This window comes from Periplaneta americana, chromosome 16 (assembly GCF_040183065.1).
Source record: "Periplaneta americana isolate PAMFEO1 chromosome 16, P.americana_PAMFEO1_priV1, whole genome shotgun sequence".
Taxonomy (NCBI): domain Eukaryota; kingdom Metazoa; phylum Arthropoda; class Insecta; order Blattodea; family Blattidae; genus Periplaneta; species Periplaneta americana.
In genome coordinates this window covers 122,306,921-122,325,453 of record NC_091132.1, presented here as the reverse complement: position 1 = coordinate 122,325,453, position 18,533 = coordinate 122,306,921, and the positions used below count along the sequence as shown (strand labels likewise).

General features: G+C 34.0%; 2 protein-coding genes across 3 annotated transcripts in view; both read left to right on the top strand.

Annotated features, from left to right (window-relative positions):
• The window catches only part of LOC138691194 (glucose dehydrogenase [FAD, quinone]-like), a 177,845-nt gene extending 176,058 nt beyond the window's left edge, over positions 1-1,787 (top strand). For both annotated transcript variants that reach the window (XM_069812977.1, XM_069812976.1), the window contains exon 6: positions 1,019-1,787. In XM_069812977.1, coding sequence (XP_069669078.1) covers positions 1,019-1,645 — 627 coding nt within the window. In that variant the 3' untranslated portion in view covers positions 1,646-1,787. The remainder of the gene's footprint in view (positions 1-1,018) is intronic.
• A 5,260-nt stretch (positions 1,788-7,047) lies between these two features.
• The window catches only part of LOC138691193 (glucose dehydrogenase [FAD, quinone]-like), a 38,942-nt gene continuing 27,456 nt past the window's right edge, over positions 7,048-18,533 (top strand). Inside the window, exon 1 of the mRNA XM_069812975.1 lies at positions 7,048-7,400. Coding sequence (XP_069669076.1) covers positions 7,118-7,400 — 283 coding nt within the window. The 5' untranslated portion in view covers positions 7,048-7,117. The remainder of the gene's footprint in view (positions 7,401-18,533) is intronic.

Genomic DNA, 18,533 nt, shown 5'->3' with positions numbered 1-18,533 from the left:
GTACATAATAGTTTATAAGGATATTACATCAATCCATTGTACATTACAGAATTTATAACATTCTTAATAATTCAATGAAATAAACTTCGCTGTATGCACACACACAAATCATTAGGCTTATTTACATAACCCATACGCACAGTGTTTTAGCAATTACATAATGGTAGGCTATAATAATATAAACATAAAGGATTACAATAATATAATATGATATGATATATGATATGATATATGATAAGATATATGATACATGATATATGATACGATACGATACAATACGATATATGATATGACATGACATGACATGACATGACATGACATGATATGATATGATATGATATGATATGATATGATATGATATGATATGATATGATATGATGATATGATATATGATATAACATAATACTTGTATAATTTTTTCTTCTTTTTTCCCTTAGTTTAACTTCTCTCTTTTAGTTTCTTTTTACCCGACCCACGCCACCCGGGCCTTACAGGGCCGCGACCTTATATAATTTAAAATTATATATTACTTAATGTATAATAACTTATAGTGCAATATAAATATCAAATAGATATTCTAATATAATGTAACTGAACAACATTTTTTAGTTGTATTAATTTAGGGGTTCATTACCAATATATTTGTCATATTCAGTAGCATGTTGTAAAGAATAATGTCGTTGGATACTGAACTTCTTAATCAGTTGGAGTTTTTTATGACAAATTAAACACTTTGCTAATCCACTGCTCTTTACCAAAAAGAACTCCTCCTCCCGTGATACATTAAAAGCATTGGGAGTAGCGGGCCGCTTTAGTGTATGAGCGGAAGTTCCGTCTTCAAAGTTCGCCATCATACTGCAGAGTCACCACTGCATCGACACTGAATGACGTACAATATGCATACGTCAAGCGCTCGGAAGAACCGCTCTTTAAAGCACACAGCGCTCATTTCTCAGAATCACGTAATGTGCCCAGCCCTGTTCTAAATGCAATTTTTTTTCTCTTTTCCCATTAATAGCTGTTCTTCAACGGTTACTGGGCCCAGTGTTCGGAAACGGGGACACCTGAAGAGTGCGAACTGACCGGCCAACTAGGAAACTGTCCTCCGAGAGAACTGGTGGCACGCCCCACCCTCGTCTACCCCCACAGCCGAGGATACCTAAAACTGAACACCTCTAACCCTCTGGATCATCCGCTCATCTTCCCCAATTACCTGGACTCTCAGCACGATGTGGACGTCATCGTTGAAGGTATCAAGCTATGCATTGCCTTGTCCAAGACACCCGCGTTACAAGAATATGGAGTCACTGTCAACCCAGTCAAAAGCAAGGCTTGCGAAGCCTACGATTTCGGCACAGATGAATTCTTCGCTTGTGAAATTCGTCAGAATCTGGGACCGGAGAACCACCAAGCAGGGTCTTGTAAGATGGGACCAGCAAAGGATAATATGGCTGTTGTAGATAAACATCTGAAGGTACACGGAGTCACGAATTTGAGGGTGGTAGACGCCAGTATTTTTCCTAGAGTTCCCAACAGTAATCCGACATCTGTAATTGTGATGGCAGCAGAAAAAGTTTCAGATTTAATTAAGAGTTCTTGGAAAGAAAAGGCGTCGAAACGTATTTTTCCCCATAAATACCACTAAAATATGCACTGGTAATATATATAACTGATACAATTATGTTTCTTTCTCTACTTAATTTACTTAAAAACTCACAGTGAGATTTGTTCAATTTCTGTATTTGGATATTAGCAAAAATAAAGCACAGCGTACGCTGAAAAACTGAGGTATTCATTTTATTTTTCCTATTATTATTATTATTATTATTATTATTATTATTATTATTATTATTATTATTATTATTATTACTACTATCATCAGAACAATGGCAGGAGTCTATAATCGTACCTATCTTTAAAAAGGGGGACTAACTGTAACTTTCGAGGAATAACACTTCTGTTGACATCGTACAAAATTTTGTCCAATATTCTTCTGAGAAGATTAACTCCATATGTAGGTGAAATTATTGGGGATCATCAGTGTGGTTTCACGCGTAATAGATCAACTATTGATCAGATACTTTTTATTCGACAGATAATTGAGAAAAAATGGGAGTGTAAGGGTACAGTGCATCAGTTATTCAAAGATTTCAAAAAGCATATGACTCGGTTAAGACAGAAGTTTTATATGATATTCTTATTGAATTTGGTATTCCCAAGAAACTAGTTCGATTAATTAAAACGTGTCTCACTGAAACGTACAGCAGAGTCCGTATAGGTCAGTTTCTGTCACATGCGTTTCCAATTCACTGCGGGCTAAAGCAAGGAGATGCACTATCAACTTTACTTTTTAATTTTGCTCTAGAGTATGCCGTTAGGAAAGTCCAGGATAACAGAGAGGGCTTGGAATTGAAAGGGTTACATCAGGTGCTAGTCTATCCGGATGACGTGAATATGTTAGGAGAAAATCCACAAACGATTAGGGAAAATACGGGAATTTTACTTGAAGCAAGTAAAGAAATATGTTTGGAAGTAAATCCCGAAAAGACAAAGTATATGATTATGTCTCGTGACGAGAATATTGTACGAAATGGAAATATAAAAATTGGTAATTTATCTCTTGAAGAGGTGGAAAAATTCAAATACTTGGGAGCAATAGTAACAAATATAAATGATACTCGGGAAGAAATTAAACCCAGAATAAATATGGGAAATGCCTGTTATTATTTGGTTGAGAATCTTTTAACATCCAGTCTGTTGTCAAAAAAATGTGAAAGTTATAATTTATAAAACAGTTATATTACCGGTTGTGCTATATGGTTGTGAACCTGGACTCTTACTTTGAGAGAGGAACATAGGTTAAGGGTGTTTGAGAATAAGGTGCTTAGGAAAATATTTGGGGCTAAGAGGGATTAATTTACAGGAGAATGGAGAAAGTTTCACAACACAGAACTGCACGCATTGTATTCTTCACCTGACATAATTAGGAACATTAAATCCAGACGTTTGAGAGGGCAGGGCATGTAGCACGTATGGGCGAATCCAGAAATGCATATAGAATGTTAGTTGGGAGGCTGGAGGGAAAATGACCTTTGGGGAGGCCGAGACGTAGATGAGAAGATAATATTAAAATGGATTTGAGGGAGGTGGGATATGATGATAGAAACTGGATTAATCTTGCTCAGGGTAGGGACCAATGGCGGGCTTATGTGAGGGCGGCAATGAACCTCCGGGTTTCTTAAAAGCCAGTAAGTAAGTAAGTTAATGTTATTGCTATTATCAGTTGTAATAGCACGAAATAGAAAAATAAAAATTGGAAACATCCTTTGAAAAGGTGGAAAATTTCAAATATCTTGGAGCAACAGTAACAAATATAAGGACATTCGGGAGGAAAATAAACGCAGAATAAATAAAGAAAATGCCTATTATTATTCGGTTAAGAAGCTTTTGTCGTCCAATCTGCTCTCAAAAAAACTTGAAAGTTAGAATTTAAATTAAAAAAAAAAACAGTTATATTACCGGCTGTTCTGTATGATTGTGAAACTTGGAATCTCACTTTGAGAGAGGAACAGAGACTTAGGGTGTTTGGGAATACGATGCTTAGGAAAATATTTGGGGCTAAGAGGGATGAAGTTACAGGAGAATGGATAAAGTTACACAACGTAGAACTGCACGCATTGTATTCTTCACCTGTCATAATTAGGAATATTAAATCCAGACGTTTTGAGATGGGCAAGGTATGTAGCACGTGTGGTTGAATCGAGAAATGCATATAGAATGTTGCTGGAAGGCTTGAGGGAGAATACCGTTACGGAGGCCGAGATGTAGATGGGAAGATAATATTAATATAGATTTGAGGGAGGTGAGATATGATGATAGGGACTGGATTAATCTTGCCCAGGATAGGGACCGATGGAAGGCTTGTATGAGGGCGGCAATGAACCTTTGGATTCCTTAAAAGCTTATCTCGAATTTGGACAAGGGAAGACCACTCAACCACAAGTCAAGCGAGAAATAAGACCTCTGCCATCCGTTCAATAGCAATTATACTTCTCTCCTCCTCTGCCGGAAATATTTACATCTCTTTTCACACATTATAATTCAAGGTTAGAGTTTTCGAAAATCTCCATTTTTTAAATAATTACAAATTTCCCATCATAAGTCTCGCAAAGCTAGATTTATGTCGCGACATCTTTTACAATATTTGCTCGAACTCCAGTAAATTATGACCCACACTCCCCCATGCAATACTTCTGCCACTAAATAAAACAGCAACCCAGGTTGCCAGGCGACAATGTGAAACAAAAGATGTGAGAACAAATTAATGAGATGTATAAACAATTGAATTATCTTTCAAATGTGAGTATCATAATATAGCCTACGGATGCCACCACACCATTAGCCGAATGCCCAGAGAGTCGAATTTTCACGCTGTTACCCGGTTCGACAAAACGGTAGGTAGGTTTTCACAGAGTGCTCCCAGTTTTTCCCTACCTGCCCCATTAATCATCATACAATGTTACGTAGTTCGCCTCCTTTGGTGCACCAAGGGCAACGCCTTTGTGGTGGCTGAAATAATTACAAGCTTCGGCTGGTCGCCCAGTAGATGGGGACGCTTAGGTGAATGATGGAAGTCAAGTGCCCGCCATTAGTTAAAAAATAGGGGTGTCATTTGAAATTTCAAAGGGAGAATGGTGAAGGGGTGAAACCTAAAATGCAATTAATACTGGTTTCAAATTTCCCTCTCAATATCTAATTTGACATGTTTTTTTATTTAAATTTAATTAAAATAAATAGTTAACTTAGTCTGGGAGGTTATGAAATGAAAACCCTGTATATTTCCAAAAGTCATGTTTCATTACCGTCTACAAGATGAGGTTAGTGAGTGTTTCTATGTGCGGATTTTCAATGTAGACCGTAACAGCCATTGGGTCCTAGCATACTTGAATGAATGAGTGATGATTATGATTATGATGAATAAATCTATGATTTTGAAAGAAAAATTCAACTGATGTGTTAAGTACCTACTGCCTTGTATAAAAAATTTCTTAATTTCCACATAAATAATTGTTTTTGCAATCTCTGAAGTTCGGAAAAATTATGCGTATATAATGTACAATTTTTTTCTTTGCAATGGTGGAAACTGGCTTAGCGCCATTCACACAAGTTTTCACATATATTATTGACGCCCTGAAACTGTAGTCCCTTTTGCCGCCGCTCTGACATTCTAGGTCAGACCTGCAGAACTGTAGCTCCTCAGAGCGACTGCCTCACTACCCCTCCTTACCCCATCCAACTTTTCTAACAGTGCGGTCATACGTTCTAGTTACGCTCGACTGCATCAACATTAATTCTCGCGGCGGCAGGTATACAATACGCTATCAAGAATTACAAATGAACAGATAATAAAATACTTAGGAACATACCTTTAGAAAGTAAGAGAAAAATGAATGAGGGAAATAAATTAGTTAAAAGACGTGTGAAATAAATTTTAAAATGTATGTGTGGATATAATGTAAGAATGTCTACTTACGTATATATCGTCCTATTACTAGTAAAGCCGATTAAGTTCACTTTTTGTGTAAAATAAGTTAAGTACAGTCCCTGACATGTCTTTCCGTGCTCTGTATTCTACTAAAATGAAATAAATCCGAAATGTTGCATGTAGGCAACAAACCAATTACTTTATTTGAAGAATTTATTATGATTTTTCGTGCATTAATAAATTTTTAATTCTTGTTTTTACAAAACTTGCATTACTGGTCTTAACTGGGTTTACTAGTAATAGGACGATAAATAAATTGTACGTTGATAAGTGATTGATAGCTATATGACCGGAAGTCAATGCTGACATTCAACATTGTAACGCACTCCAGCTAAATAAAGAAATATATAATAATAATAATAATAATAATAATAATAATAATAATAATAATAATAATAATAATAATAAATGAATAAATAAATACACAATACCGTTACTCAGTTTAAAGAGAACCGTGAAGAAATACTACTTCGAAAGGATACGGGAATATGATTATTTTGTTGTTAAAGAAGACGAAAGAATTGCTTATTTACTGTGTCCCATCCAATTTATTTCTACTCGTCATTTCAATATTAAACCACATTTCAACAAAGTCCATATTAAGAATTATGGAATGCACAAACTTCCGGGTAAGTTCATTATTACGAACTGTATATTGATTATTTATTTATATACTGTTAAATTAAAGACGTCATTCGTTGTTGTCATTTTGAATTGAAATTAATAGTGACTTTCAAGATTCATTACTTAAATGCTATAAATTTATGTTTTAGTAGGTGATGATAGGAGGAAAGTTTTCGAAAATCTAAAGCAGGTTAGGTGCAAAGAAACCTCAAAGAAACTACCGACAAGAAATCTAGCATAATTGTAAATCTTGAAACGAGATAACGCATTATAAATAAAATTAATTTATTACAGCCCTTTTCGAAAATTACATGCCGCCACAGGCAGAGAATGTCGATCATCCCCAATAGAAGTGGACTGAGGCTAACGTCATATTTCCCCTACTTACGGGTTCTGCAGGCCTGTTCTAGTTGCACAATTGGAGGCGAACTTATGGCGAATGCAAACGAGAGTATTCGCGGAAACCTACCACCAAGCACCGTCTTTGTCCACCATAAATTTTACTTGGGCCAGCCGAGATTCGAACCCGAGTTACCAGCGTCGAAATCCGACTGTATCAAAGCAAATAATAATACACATCTTTAAATATAGCTATGCCGATTAATAAATATTTCATGCCGATCTGTATAATGATACAATCGACTCTTTTGGTTTTCTTTTTAGCACAGTAAAGATTCCAAGTACATGAGTTAAAAGTGTATTGTTTGAGGTTAAACTATAGTAGGCTTTCCGAGCGTGTCCATCCTAATCGCTTTTGACAGAGAAGGGAATGTATGAATTCTCTTGCATGTTATCTAGGACACCTGACTGAGCACGATCGCGATAACGCTAGCCTTGCGGTGAGAACGTCTGCCTTATCAAGCGCAGTGCCCCGCAAAATGCGTCCTTGTGTGGGGATCTGAGATGTGACTGGTTTGCAGGTGCTAAGGAGTACGTTGTTGTAGAAACATGAACTTGACTCACGCCTCGTGCGGGTGTACTTTCGACGACACCTCTTTCCTAGCAGGGACTTGTGGAGCCGGTTTCGCGCTCTTTATGGGCTTGGTCGAATATGTGTTGAAGGGACAGTGCGACATATCGGATCCCTGTCGCAGACTTGGGGTCAGGGACTCTCCAGATGAGTTGCAGAATGAATACGACTTCATTATCGTGGGAGCAGGAGTGGCAGGATCTGTCATGGCCTCCAGACTCAGCGAGATACCGTTTTGGAAAATACTGTTGCTGGAAGCAGGTGAGGTACTCTGATCATTCACAAGCAGAATATAGTGAAATGCAAGTGTGGCACACTTTTGATCATTTTAACTGACAAAATAAATGTTACATGGTCATTCTCATGGAAAGATAGGCTGCGTTTTGCTGTTACAGGACCGTTTCTCCGAAAATAATAATTCTAAGCACTCAATATCAATACTAATAATTAGGGCTAGGATTTTGATGAAATTGCATCTTTTTTCTAGTAAGCCAGAAACATAGCTGCTTTAGTATTCATATGTTATATGATAAACTGAGTGTTTTAAGACATATTTGTTAGGACATTTTTTTGCATTTTTTGCCTGTTTCAACTCATAAGAGCATCTTTTGAGTTATTCGGACATTTTTGAGGCATTTTCACTTTATTCTGGCCGCAAATCCCCAATATCAATATAAAATAATGTTTATTTCCTTTGACATTTTGTCTACATATTTTGTCCATTAATACTCATTATTTTTTACTTGGTTATTTGACGACGCTGTACCAACTACGAGGTTATTTAGCATCGATGGAGTTGATGATAGTGATATAATATTTGGCGAGATGAGGCCGAGGATTCGCCATAGATTACCTGACATTTGTCTTACGGTTGGAAAAAACCTCTGAAAAAACCCAATCAGATAATCAGCCCAAGCGGGAATCGAACCCGCTCCCGAGCGCAACTCCGGATCGGCAGGCAAGCGCCTTAAATGACCGAGCTACGCCGGTGGCTAATACCCATTATTTTGTATAATATTTTAATAGTTTTTCTACACAAATATTGCATTTTTAACGTAGTACATCCCATGTAATGGATCAGTCCAACCATCCCTTCAATATAGACTTCTCTATACTTGCTAATTCCGTATAAGAGTGGCCTTGTGATGGGCTACATGGAAACTACATCCGGTAAAATAATTAATTAAAGTGTACCACTTAGAAAACATTACGTAAAATTAAATAAACTTAAATGTTGGTACTAGAATTTAATTTAATTACTAGTCTAAATATTAAGTAGCACAAAACTCATTTTTCTACTAAGCCAATTTTAGAATGTAAGATTAAATTTTAGGGCATTTTTAAGGGCATTTTTTAAAGATTTTTAGGTCATAAAAGCATTGTTTTTAGGACTTTTTTTATGATTTATAGGTCATCAAAATCCTAGCTCTACTAATAATAAATCTGATTCTATCTATACTAAAAATAGATCTGTAGCCAAAATTGTTCTCGTAAATTTCGATTTTCCAAACATAATTGGTGTTAACATGTATAATTAACCATCCTGAAACCGAAAATCGCTTTTTTGAAATTTTTGTTTGTATGTCTGTCTGTCTGTCTGTCTGTATGTCTGTCTGGATGTTTGTTACCTTTCACGCGATAATGGCTGAACCGATTTATATGAAAATTGGAATATAAATTAAGTTCGTTGTTACTTAGATTTTAGGCTATACGGCATTCAAAATACTTTATTTAAAAGGGGGTTATAAGGGGGCCTGAATTAAATAAATCGAAATATCTCCCTTATTATTAATTTTCGTGAAAAATATTACATAAGAAACGTTTCTTTAAACATGATTTCCGATAAGTTTTATTCTATACCAAATTTTGATACGACTGATATTTAATGAGATAAATGAGTTTTAAAATTACAATAACAACGCCATCTAAGGCGCTGTATTGAAATAAAAACAAATGACTTCGTCTATAAGGGGCCTTGGACAACAACAATCGAAAGCTATTAAACATAGCATACAGAGAATGTTTTTGTATTTGTATGAAGTAATATCGAAAGTTAATTAATTGTTTAATTATTATTTCACCTTTGGAAAGTGTCCACACCTGTGGAGTAACGGCTAGCGCGTCTGGTCGTGAAACCAGGTGGCCCGGGTTCGATTCCCGGTCGGGGCAAGTTACCTGGTTGAGGTTTTTTCCGGGGTTTTCCCTCAACCCAATATGAGCAAATGCTGGGTAACTTTCGGTGTTGGACCCGGGACTCATTTCACCGGCATTATCACCTTCATCTCATTCAGACGCTAAATAACCTAAGCTGTTGATAAAGCGTCGTAAAATAACCCACTAAAAAAAAACCTTTGGAAAGTGTAGTTTCTCTAGATGCACATAATTCTATAATGTTAATACAGCAACTTCTGAGTGAAATTTAAGGATATACAAGACGATAGCAAATACAAATGATAACTTGAATATTATTTATATCGCTAAAGAATGATAACAAAATAAAATGATAACTTGAACAAGGCTTACATTTTCGAAAGAAAGAAATATAATTACATATCACTGTTTATGCTGTATCACTATTTAAGTTACTTGAAGGGTTCAGAACCATGGTGGGCCAAGCGCCATTTACTGAAGACGTAGAAAACAAGGGTTAAAATTAAGTTATTACCATAATTCAATGGAAACATATAGCAAGTAATATAAAGTATACACAATAAATCTAAATGATGTCAATCTTCATTAAACTATGGTTGCATGTAATAATAATTAAGAAACATGTTAAAGAATTGTCATTGCAACAAATGATTGCTCTCTGGAACAAAATGACCGCATTTAAATTATTTAAATACAATTTAAATTAAGTAACATATTAAACGATTTATCCTTCTATCAAAAACGAATGTTCCCTGGATCAAACGTCCTATTTTAATTATGTAATTACTTTATATTTATTTCTAACAGGTGCAGCGGAGCGCACGGGTACGGCTAGTTTGTAATAATAATAATAATAATAATAATAATAATAATAATAATAATAATAATAATTATAATTATAATAATAATTCTTTATTTATACTGGCAAAGTTAAGGCCATAGGGCCTTCTCTTACACTCTACCAGGTCACAAAGTATACAAGGAGTTAAAATTTAACAAAAAGTTAAAGAACATAATACTAACATATTGCGAAAAAAATAATAATAGCATAATAAAATCGATACTAAACAACATGAAAATAATACAATAATAGAAAAAAGAGAGTAAAATACATTAAAATATAGTAAAAGCAACTCATTTAATAATAATAATAATAATAATAATAATAATAATAATAATCATCATCATAATAATCATAATAACAATAATAATTATTTATTTATTTAATCTGGCAGAGCTAAGGCCAGTAGGCCTTCTCTTCCGCCTAGCCAGACTCTAATTCTAATTGAATACAATAGCTTACATAGTTATTACATTAATATCTAGACCATAAAACAACATGAAAGTAAATAATGAAAGTTGGATAAGTAATGTTAGTGTGACAATAATAAACATTGGTAAGAAATAGTTATAATAATAATAATAATAATTTAGATATTTATCTGTGATATATATAACCATTAAACATTGAGAAACCTGAAACAGCTATTATTGTTAACAAGAATTGTTAGAAAAATATTTCGTTAGCCTATTCTTAAATTGGTTTGATGTCTGACAGTCCCTGACATTACTCGGTAGGGAATTCCAAAGCCGAGGAACAGCTACAGTGAAAGAAGATGAATATGAGGATGTTCGATGGGAGGGAATGGATAATATTGTGGAGTGTTGTGATCGTGTGCATTTAGTACAAATGGTTAATATGGAAAACGTAAGGTAGAATATAACAAAATGGAATGTAATAAAATAATAATAAAAAAGAAAAGAAATACGAATATTAAATACAATTCACAATAAAATGGCTATGCTAATAAATTCATCGGCTGATAAAGAGAACAAAAAGGGGAAAGGAAGGAAAGAAAAGCCTATATTTTTACAAAACTATCGCAGAGAAAAGGACTTATAACTGAAAGGAATCTGAATTGAAAAAGTGTAATTTTAATTTATTTTTGAAACTAGACAATGTGCGACAGTCTCTGACATGTTGTGGTAGAGAGTTCCAGAGATGAGCTGCAGAGACCGTGAAAGATGAAGAGTAGAAGGATGTTCTGGTTTAGGAATGGAGAGTGTGATATGGTGTTGTGAGCGAGTATCTATTTCGTGATATGAGGACAAATGTTGAAAACGAGAAGCTAAGTATCTAGGGTTAGAGGTTTGAAGAATATTGAAGAGTAAAGTGAGAGAGTGAATAGTTCTTCGCTCTTTGAGACGGACCCAGGACAGCATATTTAGTGAAGGTGTGATACGGTCAGTTCTACGGACGTTGCAAATAAATCGAACACATGCATTATGAACACGCTGTAGTCTGTCTGTCAGACTTATGTTAAGGTCAGTGTAGAGAGTGTCACAGTAATCAAAATGAGGCATCAAGAGCGACTGCGCTAAATTCTTCTTGAGAAGCAACGAAAGGAAATTTCGAATTCTTTTTAGTGCGTGAATTTTCATAAAAATTATTAAAATTAAAAGTAAAAGTAAAACTAAGTGAACATCGCTATACAGTTTAAGTTGTAAATGAATTTTAATCCCTACAATTAAGTGTTGTCAATGAACTAGAAATGTTATTACTTGAAAAGAAAATTTTTTGAACTAAAAAATGTGAAGTAAATTCGTCACGTCCGTGGACATCACTTCCGTTGATATATTATGTCCACGGATGTGACAGTTAATCAACAGACATGACTAAACGCTAATTTTAATAAATTTGAAATTTATTTGAAATTGTTCAATTAGAAGTAGATTTACAAACAAACATGATACTAGCGCCACTCAAATGAGCAAAGCACGTCTTTGGGAGCAGATCAGCATTACTATTACTAAAACTAATTATTTACTATTGATATTGTTATAACTAATTATTTAGTATTAGTATTATTAGAAGTATGGTTAAAAACATAAAATTTACAGATATTAATAGGCACACTCCGCTTGTGTAAGCATTTTCGGAACCTTGAACGGATTCGAAATCTGCGTCTCGTAGAGTAGCGGTAGAGTGCTCGCAAAATGATTCGTAGGTTATGGGTTCGAGCCTTGTTCAAGTTATCATTTTATTTTGTTATCATTCTTTAGCGATATAAATAATATCCAAGTTATCATTTGTATTTGCTATCGTTCTTTAGCGATATAAATAATATCCAAGTTATCATTTATATTCTGCTATAGTTCTTTAGCATTATACATAATATTAAAGTTATCATTTGAAGACATGGGGGGAATAATGATGAAGGTCCATTTTTTTTTTTTTTTTTTTTTTTTTATGGTATCAGTTGTTAGAGAAATTCATGTAGTTTCATTATGTATATTCATTTGTGTCAAAAACGGTACGGGTCCAGTGATATTCTTGATTTAATATAAGTTGGAAGATGGAAGACTGATGAGAGTCCTAATATTTGACGAAAAAACGAAGAATGTCCATTCCAATCTTTCTTTAAAATTTAATGCTTTAGTTGTTTTTAGTTCGCAATTCTTACTATTATTTATGTGATTGGTGTTAGTAATACCTACAATTGCACACATATTCAATAGTTCCTTAATCACTTCAACTTTCCCTAACATATGGAAGCAAGCTTTCGTTCTTCCTCTTCCAAAAGTCAAAGTTCCCACCGACCCGAACGACTATAGACCAATCAGTATCCTGCCAGCCATTTCAAAAGCACTGGAAAGAATTGTACACAGACAAATTACTAACTGCATGAACGAACACAAACTATTTGACAAGTATCAGTCAAGTTTCAGAGCTGGACACAACACAAGCACTGCTCTACTTAAAGTGACCGAAGACATTCGTGAAGCAATCGACTCTAATAAAGTAACAATACTAACACTTCTTGACCTTAGCAAAGCTTTTAACTCTGTAAATTTTGACCTGCTCACCCTTAAATTGAGAAATCTGCATTTGTCAGAGACTGCTGTGAGTTGGTTCGAATCCTACTTACGGGAAAGACAACAATGTGTTGTATCCGGGAATCGAAGCTCTTCTTGGCTTAACATAACATCAGGTATACCACAGGGTTCGGTACTCGGACCATTGTTGTTCACAATATATGTCAATGATATTACATCTCTTGTAAGGCATTGTAACTATCACTTGTATGCTGACGACCTTCAATGCTACATCTCTTCCCGCTTAGACCGAGTAAATGACGCTATAGATAAATTGAACGAAGACATTGACTCGATTGTGACATGGACAAAGAAACTCCATCTTAAAATCAATCCTGGAAAGACACAAGCAATCATATTAGGACACAAACGGCAAACCGACGCTGTAAAACACCTTGACATTTTCCCCGTTAAAGTAAGTACAATGCATATCTCTTTCAGTTCTTCAGTAAAAAATCTTGGCATTCACATGGATAATAATCTCAACTGGGACCTGCAAATCACAGAAACCTGCAGAAAAGTATATTCTATTATCCATGTGCTAAAAAGGATAAATGTTCATCTCCCCTCTTGCTTAAAAAAGTCCCTTGTGCAGACACTTGTATTTCCCTATTTTGACTATGCTGACATTTTACTGACTGACCTCTCCAGCGACAACAAAACGAAACTTCAACGTGCTCATAATTTGTGTGTACGTTTTGTAAGCAATGTTCGTAAATATGATCATATTACCCCATCCCTGGAAGCAATAGGTTGGCTTAAACTAGATATGAAAAGAAATTTACATTCACTCCTCTTTCTCTTCGAAATCTTGAACTCTTCTATTCCTTCGTACCTGTCGTCTCGCTTCACTTACCTTTCTTCCCACCATAATCTGAACACACGCTCTCATCATGAAACAATACTAACAATACCATCCCATCGCACCTCCTCATACTCATCCTCTTTCACAATAGCCCTGCCAAGACTCTAGAATTCGCTACCTGCTAGCATCAGGGACTGTCGAAATAAAATTGAAACTTACTAGGCAATTGATCAGTAATTGATTTCTTGTAAATAGTTTCCTTAATCTATCACAAAATATTTCAATATCCAGTAAATTCATCACTACACAATTTTGTTATTCTAGGTTTAATTTGTAATTCAGTAAATATAAAATATTCTTTGTTTTTCTATGATAAATTATCTAGCTTTGATTAGTGAGGTAATCTTTTCGTACTTTGATTTTTTATTGTAGGCCTAATTGTAATTGTCAATTTAATACTAATTGTAATTTTACTTGTAATTGTAATTGTAAATTTAATACTAATTGTAATTTTATTCTTCGTATTACAGTTGGAATCTGCTGGTAGAGGGGCAGAGAAGGCCTGACGGCCTTATCTCTACCAGGTTAAATAAATAAATACTAATATTACTAATACTAATTGTTGGAATTGAAGTCAAGTTTTATTTCCATTGTCGTTAGTGAAGCTAAATATCAGTTAGTATTGAGTTAAATGTGGTGAAAGATTGCTGTTGTGATGGATCTACATACAAACCCAGAATTGAGTCAAAGTACGAAGAAGAAACGAAAGCTTGGCCGTATAACGATGATTCAAAGAAAACTGAAACCCAATTACATGAAACAGGAGATGACTTTAAGTGCACTAGATTGAAGTGTTTTCAAAACTTTAGTGAATTAAATAGGAATGGTATCATCAAACATGTTAATAATCTGCCGGATCGTGATGCTCAGAGATGTTATTTTTTTCAAATTGTTTCAAATTTCAAATGTTTCAAACTTATTCATAATTTACATTTGAAATGGTACATTTGAATAGATGCCCGAAATGAGCATAACATTTTATTTAAGTGGTTTAATTGAAATAGAACTCTTAAAATGGAGACGCCCTAGAAAAGGTCAAAATGAAGCTCTTCTTCATGATTACACGTAATCGTACAAAGTTCGAATAAAGAAAGATGGTGTAGTGATGGACGTACCTGTTTCTTACAAAGGTTTCTTGGCTCTCCATGGGATATGTGCAAAAACATTACAGACCATTCTGGAGCAGTTGAAAGAATGTGGAAAGATTGTACGATGTAAGCATAAAAATCGACTACATGCTGTAAGTGATGAAACTAAGAATGCAATTCATGACCATATTCAATATCAATATCACCAACTGCAGTAACAGAAGTATCTAAAAATTGGTATGAAATTATACGGCTCAGCAGACTTAAGCCAAGCCCATTACAAGTTGTTGAGTGCAATCAGACATTTTTAAAAAAATGGACAGTGTTATTCTCCTCTAATGGAGAATGCAAGAGTAAGTTATATGTACCTACAAGACCTCTGAAACAAGTAAAAGTGGAAATTGAACAGCCACGTATTATGTCATTAAGATCTGGGAGCTACAACACATCATTGGATACAGTAGTTACATCACAAATACAAGGAAAACGCCTTCAAGGCTGCAAGAGGAGAAATTTACTCTACCAGGCCCTGCTTACACCGAGATCCTACCAATACCTTTGTTAAAGTGGAAAGATATGAAGGTATTTTTTTATAATTCATATTTAGTCACTGGTTTACATCTGTAGTACTATACAATATTTTATTTATTTAATTTTTTACTTCCAGAAATTGTCAAAGCTTCTCACGAAAGAAGAATGAAAGCTATTCTATGGCAATATACCACACTGTGAATGATTTCAGAAGATATGTAAATACATTCTCTTGCTCCATTATTTTATATAGTTATAGTGTTAAATGGCATTTATGGTTTTACACACGTCAAAGTTTGAGTTAAATCAAGTAAAGTAGGATATTAACAGTGTTATACAATTAAGAGTTTAGACATTCACCTTTATTTCCGCTTTCATTTGTTCATTACAACGTTAATGTTGCTCATTCTCCATTGTTGGTAAACAAAACTTCACGAAACTTTGTGAATCCATTGTTATAATATGTATGTGTAATTTAATTGCAAGTATTGCATCCATTTAGAGTTTCAAACTTTAAAATTGTAATATCTCAGAATGATGAAAATGTGACATTCATCATTATTCCCGCCATGTCTTCATTTATATTCTGTTATCTTTCTTTAGCGATATAAATAACATTCAAGTTATCATTCACATTGTTGTCGTTCTTTAGCGATATAAATAATATTCAAGTTATCATTTATATTCTGTTATATTTCTTTACCAACATAAATAACATTCAAGTTATGATTTAGGCCTATATTGTTATCGTTCTTTAGCGATGTAAATAACATTCAAGTTATCATTTATATTGTTATCGTTCTTTAGCGATATAAATAACATTCAAAATAAAAAAAAATGTTATGTTTTATTTAACGACGCTCGCAGCTGCCGAGGTTATATCAGCGTCGCCGGATATGCCGGAATTTTGTCCCGCAGAAGTTCTTTAACATGCCAGTAAATCTACTGACATGAGCCTGTCGCATTTAAGCACACTTAAATGCCATCGACCTGGCCCGGGATCGAACCCGCAACCTTGGACATAGAAGGCCAGCGCTATACCAACTCGCCACCAGGTCGACCATTCAAGATATCATTTATTTTCTGTTATTGTTCTTTAGCGATATAATCAATATTCAAGTTATCATTTATATTGTTATCGTTCTTCAGCGATATAAATAATATTCAAGATATCATTTATATTCTGTTATAGTTCTTTAGCGTTATAAATAATATTCGAGTTACCGTTTATATTCTGTTATCGTTCTCTAGCGATATAAATAATATTGAAGTTATCATTTATATTCTGTTACAGTTCTTTAGCGTTATAAATAATATTCTAGTTATCATTTATATTCTGTTATAGTTCTTTAGCGATATAAATAATATTCAAGTTACCATTTATATTCTTTTATCATTCTTTAGCGATACAAATAATATTCAATTATCATTTACATTCTGTTATGTTCTTTAGGGATATAAATAATATCAAGTTAACGTTAGATTTGGAAGAATACAGTTGCATAATACTAGTGTTAGTGTTTTCTTCTTATATTATTACATTATACTATCTTGCAACATAATAAAATGAAAAAGAACGAGGTTTTGAGCCTGAGACGTTGAAATCTGAATTCGGAAGTTTCGGACGTTCTTCCAACTGAGTCACGGAAACACAAGTAAAGAAGCATAATGATTGGATGTTTTCTTAAGCAAAAATGAAGTTCTCCTTGGAAGTGAATAGCGGGAACATAAAGGAGCACCTCAGGAATCTAATCACAGTTTCCAAGGAACATTTCCCTCGAAAACCTGACTTCAGAATTTTTTATTGGAGACCCATTTTCTATTGAAGACATCTTCACAGAGTCGTTTACTCCATCCGATAAAGACGAACTGATGGAGCTCTCTTGTAATGGAAGTCAGATTATCTAGAGGATAGATTTAACAGGCTTGTCTACACTATGAATGATGCTTAAAACTACTTACGTTACGTTTGTGAATATGTGTTTTCTTCTCTAATTTATATAAACAAAATAAGTACAAGAAAAACTAGAATGTTGAATCTGATTTAAGACTGAACTCAACTAAAACCAGACATAAAGAATTTGTGTTTCGCTAGAAAGCACAACCTTGAAACTGAACCAAAAATGTGAGTTATGTATTTTTTTACAAGATTTTACAAGATTTTTTATTGCAAGCAAAAATTAAATACAATAACAAAATATATTTTACAATATTATTGTAATACTCGTATATGAACATTCTTCAAAATTCGAAATTGATTACCAATCTCATAGCAATATGGCCTACATATTACAAATTATTGTATAAATACAATGTAACTGGGTCACACCCGAAAAAGCAAGATGCTTGAGGTCGGGTGTGACCAAGAATGAAAACTGGATAAAAGAAAACATAATAATAATAAAATAATAATAGTAATAACAGTAATAATAATAATAAAAATAATAATAATAATAATAATCACAACTGTGATTAATCTGTTAAATGTAATCTATACTAATAATAAATCTGTAGCCGAAATTTTTCTGGTAATTTTTGATTTTCCAAAAATAGTTGGTCCTAACATATATAATTAACCACCCTGAAACCGAAAATCGCTTTTTTGAAATTTTTGTTTCTATGTCTGTCTGTTTGTCTCTCTGTCTGGATGTTTGTTACCTTTTCACGCGATAATGGCTGAACGGATTTCGATGAAAATTGGAATATAAATTAAATTCGTTGTAACTTAGATTTTAGGCTATATGGCATTCACAATACTTTATTTAAAATGGGGGTTATAAGGCGGCCTGAATTAAATAAATCGAAATATCTCGCTTATTATTGATGTTTGTGAAAAAATGTTACATAACCAAAGTTTATTTAAAAATCATTTCCAATACGTTT